The following is a 6,881-nucleotide window of genomic DNA, read 5'->3' as shown; positions in this document are numbered from 1 at the left end:
CCTTGGTGGATATGGACGTGGATCGATCCAACCGGATCCATATATCCGTCCCAAGTTCAACCGCGGCCCTTATCAGTTGCGGACTTTTTGAAGAGGCTTTAAAGGGTACAGGGTTTTTCGTGCCGGCAAAGAGAGTAGGGTCTCATTTCAATCCCTCTTTTTTCCCTTCTTTTCCTTCCGCTGTTCCTAAATTCAACGGTTTTGATTCCATTAGTTATCAGAGTTTCCTGTTCTCTAGTTTTTCTTGATTGTTTTGGTAATTTAGATCCGGAAAAAACACGAATTCTGCACTGTTTGTTGGCTCAGATGCAGCTATACATGCAAAAATGTTCATATTATCACGATGGGAATTCCCCAAATCTTGCTTTCTCGATGGAGGTGAAGTCTGGAAGCTTGCATTCGCAACGGGAGTGGTTAGATTTTGTTAGAAGACGGGATGAGTATCGTCTGTTGGGGAATTCGAGTTCTGGGTACTTTAGAAGTGCTAAAAATAACGGGAAATTGGGATGTGGGTATGTTGGTATTGTGGTTCAATCTTGTTCTAGACGTGGAAATCCTTCAAAAAACGGAAATTTAAGATGTGTGTTTGTGTGTGTTTATATCTGTTAAATCTGGCAGTGAGTGCCTAAATTCTTTGGGAAACAGAGGTTTGGATTGTGAGTATAATTCTGTAGATGTTCGGTGTGCTCATGGAGGTATAAATCTTCCACGAAATGAAAAACGGGAATGTGTACCTCTTGGTGCAGTGGAGAAAACTAAACACGGTGGTAGAGATCTTCCCAGGAACGATGCAGAGAGGACTTCTAAACGTAAGGGGCTGTCTTATGGTGGACTCATTCCGTCGATGCTGCAAGCACTAGATGAGATTGAGGATTTAGACGAAGCCTTGAAGCCGTGGGAAGAGAGTCTGAATTGCAAGGAGATGAGTATAATTCTCAAGGAGCAATGTAGGTGGGAACGTGCACTTGAGATTTTTCAGTGGTTAAAGGAACAAGGATGCTATGAAGTGAATGTTATTCATTACAACATTGTGTTCAGGATTCTTGTGAGATCGATTCGCGAACTTTCTGAAGAGATGGAGAACCAGGGGATCATGCCCACTAACCCTACATATGGTACTCTAATTGATGCTTACAGTAGAGCTGGGTTAAAAGATGAAGCTCTTATGTGGCTTGATAGCATGAAGGACCGAGGGATGAAGACCGAAGAGGTCACGATGGGGATTGTTGTACAAACATTTAAGAGAGCAAGAGAGTTTGGAAAAGCAGAGCAATTCTTCAAGGATTTGGTCCTCGGGTGAAATTTTTAATGGCAATGTTGATAGCTCAATGAAGGGCAGCAATAAAAAGCAGCATGGCAAGAATCGCATGCAGGAATCACAACTCAGTGGTACTGCTGCACCATTGCCTCAAATTTTACAGTTCATATACCTATAATACTCTAATTGATACATATGGCAAGGCTGGCCAATTGCAAGAAGCTTCAAATGTATTCAATCAGATGCTTAGAGATGGAATAGTTCCCAACACGATCACTTTCAATACAATGATTCACGTTTGTGGCAATCCTGGCCGTATCGAAGGGGCAGATGCCCTTCTGTTGAAAATCGAAGAACTCAGGTGACTTCCAGATACAAGGAACATATAACACCCAGGGTCATGGATAACACTGCTACTTCCTTTTACCAAAGAAAGGCAGCAGACAAAGTGAAGGTCCAGTTAGATGGATAAGTAACAAAGTGGTTGGTTGGGAAATAGGGAACAGGGAATTTGTGGAGGAAGCAGCGAAAGACTTTAAGAAGATGGCACATTTGAAAGGATGCAAATGCAGAGAGGAGGATAGGCAATATTTACACAAGAAACATGTGTCAGTAATGGAAAAGTATTCTTGAGATTCATCTGTTCAGGCCATTCATGTTCATGTCTTTGCATGTAAAGAATAATAACATCAATATGGCATCGAGTTACTTTGCAAAGATGAAAGAATCTGGCCTCAAGCCAGACCATGTGAGCTACCACACTCATCTGTATGCACTTTCAGATAGACGTATGGTTGAAGAAGTTGAATCACTCATCATGGAAATGGACCAAAGGAGGTTTCATATTGATGAATTCATCCAGACGACATTGATGAGAATGTACATAGATGCTGGTATGCTTGATCGATCATGGGCTTGGTTTGAGAGGTTTCATCTCAGTGAAGAGATGAGTTCCGAATGCTATTCTGCAATTGTTGATCCTTATGGTGAGCGTCGTTACTTGTTGGAAGCTGAAAAGGTATTTAGTTGTTGTTCAGAGTGGCAGAGGTTGAGTGTTATGGAGTTCAATGTGATGATCAAGGCCTATGGAAAAGCAAAGATGTATGACAAGACTTGTCAGATGATCGAAAATATGGAGCCTCATGGCGTTCTTCCTGACAAATGCACATATAGTTCACTAATACAGATACTATCAGGTGCCGAACTACCTCATAAAGCAAGAAGCTACATCAGCAAAATTCAAGAGGGTGGATTTGTACAGGATTGTGTCCCATATTGTGCAATTATTTCTAGCTTTATCAGGTTAGCTCAGCTGGAAAAAGCGGAGAAGCTTTTTCAAGATATGGTTGTCTCTGGTGTGCAGCCAGATATTATTGTATTTGGTATTCTAATAAACCCATTTGCTGACACTGGGAGCGTTGAGCCTGCTCGGAAATATCTTTGTATGTTGCACGATGCAGGTTTTACCAGAAATTCAATTATCTACAACTCTTTAATTAAGCTATACACCAAAGTTGGGTGTTTGAGAGAAGCAAAAGAGATATACAAGTTGCTCCAGTCATCGGATGATGGACCTGATGTATATTCTTCAAATTGTATGATTGATCTATATAGTGAGTACTCTATGGTTAGCCATGCAGAAGAAATCTTTGAAGATTTAAAGTGCCAAGGGAAGGCAAATGAATTCTCTTATGAAATGGTGCTTTTCCTATATAAGAAGATTGCAAGACTCGGTGAAGCAGCACATATTGCGCAAGAGATGCAAGAACCTGGTCTTCTTAGTAAGACACTGAGCTATAACAGTGTGATTTGCTTATATGCTTCGACTGGGAGATTTTGAGAAGCTGTTGGAACATTTTATCACATGATTAAATCTAGCATACTACCAGATGATTCTACATACAAAACACTCGGTATCATTTTGATCAAAGGAGGTGTTTCAAAGGAGGCAGTTAATCAGCTGAAGCAGAAAAGAAAGGAAAATCCCTCGTATGGCACCCATTCATGGTTAGCTACTCTTTGTGCTATGGTGGGGATGCATGCTGAAGCTCGGCAGGCATGCTTTACCCTTAAACAGTTTTCTGAAACGGTTGTTACTCCTCAAAGTATGTCATTAGCTGCAGTTAGTTGAGGATGAGCAATTAAAACACCTTGCTGAAGATGTTTTTATAGGTCATTTTTATTGAATATAATATATAGAATTAGTCTTATCTGTTTATGATATCTATTAGTATAATTTACTTGCACAGTCTTTGACCTATGGCTTAAATGTGTAACTGTTTGAAGTTCAAGATGGCTCTATTCCGATACCGCTGTTTAGGTATTTGACAAATTTGCTTAGAGGTGTAACAGATTGCTTCAAGTTAGTTATATGTCATTAGCTTTCATATCCCATTGTCGTCATCAGGATTTCTTACAACTGTATGGAGACCTTCCATATCTCATATGGCAATTCAACTTAGGTTTAAGAGAAGCTCAATTTAGCAAACATGTATGGTTATAACGGGAATGCTGGAGACATTGTGGCTTTTATTGCAGCAGACAAATGGGTTTGTTTGGTTGTGTTTGGAAACAAACCTAGATCCTAAACCCTATTTGATACTACAAGAAGTATAACAAGAGTCGGTCAATGGCTTGAGTAATTGCTTTGTTCTATCGTGGATAAGTTTTAAAGAGGTCAGTCATGTTTGAGGGTTCTTGCACATATTTGTAAATCCAGGTTGTGCTGAAAATAATTGAGTTGGAGACTTATTGAAGTGAGATTTTGCTGGCCATTGGACTCCTGATCTTGGATATCCAATTCTGATGGTTTTTATACTAACTCCACGGTTTCAAACCTGATGTATCTATTGTGGAGCCAGGACTCCTGATGCTTTATCAATCCAAACATGCATTTCTGAGTTGTGGCACAGAAACTCCATATCTGGATTAGTCATTGCCTCTTAAGGAGCGTTTATTGCTGCAAGATGTTTATCAAGAATAAAAAATTTCAAGAGTTTGGATAAGTATTTATGCATGCTTTATCATGAGTTATGGTATGGCTTTTATTATGATAAGAGGGATGAAAAGAACCTTATTTACAATGCTTCAGAGGTAGTTTTCAAAAGTGCAGTTTTGTCCAATTTCACGTCCTATTGCAAGTACCTAATGGTTTGTTCTGAAATCCAGTTGGAATGCCCTCCCGCGATACCAAAGGCTGGTTATTTGCATTTTGTGAAACTATCACTCATGAAACTTCACGAAGATTCTAGTAGAAATCCAATGGCTGGTTCTTTTTCTTTTGTTTTTTTTTACTATATCTTTATATTTGTTTCAATTGTTAAATATGTATCTGAAGATGCATGGTGGAAGATGGAGGAAACAAATTAAATCTGAAGATTGGTCAAAGTGACTGATGGTTTACTCAATTATTATTTGAAATGTACTCTTTTTGTTCATATTTGCATGACTTATTCCACTGATTGGTTTCTTATGTTTGCAATATCTTTATCTGTTATTTTGTTATATTTGTGCTATATGTTTATCACAAGGTGAGCTAAATGAATCAATAAACCGTGACAATTTCATTATGGAGGGTTTGAAAATTGTGAAATTTAGGTGATAATATTACTAACTTTGCCATTTTTAGAATACCTGTTAAACTCTTGAATAATAGTGAATCCCATTTATATCTGACTGTATATAAAATTGCAAGTTCAAACCAATTGCTTTCAATTTATAAAGCCCACAGTTCATTTTCTTGTGCTTTCCTTAATAAAAATGGATTCTTATAAATATTTCCTTGCACTAATTTAGTGATAGATATTTATGGGGTTTCATGGACCTAAGAAAGAGCTAAAAGATTGCGACTTATACTAGTAGCAAGGCTAAATGATAACAAAGTTGGAAGACAAATTCACTTCCATATGCTGAGACCTGAGATGATAAAAGATGACCAGGGCATCAATCACCATAACGAAGTTTGCCTCTAGGTGGATGATGTAGTTCTGATAGAGGATATGGAACTGGATCCTGAACTCGTGGTAGGAGCATAGTCACAAATATCGCCGATATTCTGAACCTATCATAATATTTTCAAAGGATGATATTGCACCGAAAAATGTGATGCTTTAAAAAATATCACCTATTTTGAAAATATTGGGTTTTGACCTGATATTAACATGATAAGAACATGTTTGCCTAGTTTTGGTGTGCATGTATCTTGAGATTTTTTTATTATTATTATGAGATTTTCCCTTGCCGATATTTTCCTGAGTTTAAAGATTTGTGGTAGGAGTAAAAAGAAAAGGATGGAGATGAGATGCACCCAGTTTCAGCTTTAATTGAAAATAGCTTTTAAGCAAAGCAGTTGGATCTGAGTTTCCCCTTTCTTGCTCCATCTTTTCATGGGTTACTCATAGTCATGCATACAAAAGGATTTTGATGCCAAAAAGAGGGACCACATGTTTGCCTTGTGCACACCATAAAAAAATTGCTGTTGCTATCCAAACCGGATTTTGTCAAAAAGTGTCTCATTATTTTGCTTTTTTTTTCTATAGGATAAGCACGAAGATGGAAAGAGGGACACAGAAGGGGTGGGACCCACTTGGAGGTGTCCAATCATGTTCATGATGAAGTGGCTTTAAATGACATGGCATGTAAACCTCAAAGGGCCTTATGAAAGTGTTTCCTAGACTTACCCATATTTGGATTTTAGGACATTCTATAAAATTGATGCTTCTATGTCCACAACCACTGGATGTGGTAGCTGTTGTATCGTCCTAGCAAATTTTGCATCTTGTCATGAGCCATAACATGTCTCTTCTTTTTCTTTTTTTTTGAAAGACAAGCTGGTGTTAGGCAAACCCCACCAGTTATTATTCAACGTACCATTGGGTTTTGAACCTGCAACGTCTCACCACAAGGAGACGTGCACAAACAGCTCCTACCAACCACGCGGAGAGCCCTTGTTGGTCTATAACATGTTTCTTGGTTATGGTAACTACCACACCCTATGCACGCACCTCCTCTGTCTTTTGGTGTCTTCACCATCTGTAACATTCATCTTCCTGTTCCTTGCGCAAATAGCATGGCCAATTTGCTAGGAATCCGCTGTTGCATTGTATTTTTTTTTCTAAAAGAAGACCGACTTTCTGAGACTTAAAAATGTAAAAGAATGTGGGATATTGATTTTTGAAGCCTTTGAAAAGAATGATTACATTCAATAATCTGATGATCCAACAACTGATTCTTACTAAACAAAAATCGCATTTGTAAGATTAGATTTAAGAAACGAGAAAAATGAAAATTTATGGTCGTTTGCACCCTCCTAATATTACGAGGAACCAATTACTCGTAGGGTTAAGATTTGCTACAGTCATTTGTATTTTCAAATGACGTAGCAAATGGGGTGAAACCCCCTTGTTTGGTTTGTTTTCTCACATCTAACACCATAGACGTGATCTATAGGTTTTTTTTTAGTGGAAACTGGCTTTTGGATTGCCGGAATCTGACCTGTATACAGGTTTTTCCGGTGATCCAAAAATCAATGGCTATAAAGACATCAATTTTTCCTGACTCTTAAAAACATGATTAAGAGTTTATTCCTACTAACTCAAGCATGCTGAACACATCTATGGGGTTA

At 38.3% G+C, this 6,881-nt stretch overlaps 1 protein-coding gene across 1 annotated transcript; it reads left to right on the top strand.

The window, feature by feature from the left end:
• Nucleotides 1-1,976: 1,976 nt before the first annotated feature.
• On the top strand, nt 1,977-3,098 carry LOC149830583 (uncharacterized). The gene has a single exon (XM_090015488.1). It carries the CDS (start codon nt 1,977-1,979, stop codon nt 3,096-3,098), a length of 1,122 nt encoding a protein of 373 aa, XP_089871614.1.
• The last annotated feature ends 3,783 nt before the right edge of the window (nt 3,099-6,881 follow it).

Source organism: Nuphar pumila, chromosome 8 (genome assembly GCF_984573655.1).
Source record: "Nuphar pumila chromosome 8, dmNupPumi1.hap1.1, whole genome shotgun sequence".
Lineage (NCBI taxonomy): Eukaryota > Viridiplantae > Streptophyta > Magnoliopsida > Nymphaeales > Nymphaeaceae > Nuphar > Nuphar pumila.
Note: the sequence above shows the minus strand (reverse complement) of the source record. Positions and strands in the feature narration are given on the sequence as shown.

Bases quoted from the DNA above. Each gene is read 5' to 3' on its own strand.
- LOC149830583 (XM_090015488.1), top strand. From the start codon at position 1,977: ATGAAAGAATCTGGCCTCAAGCCAGACCATGTGAGCTACCACACTCAT.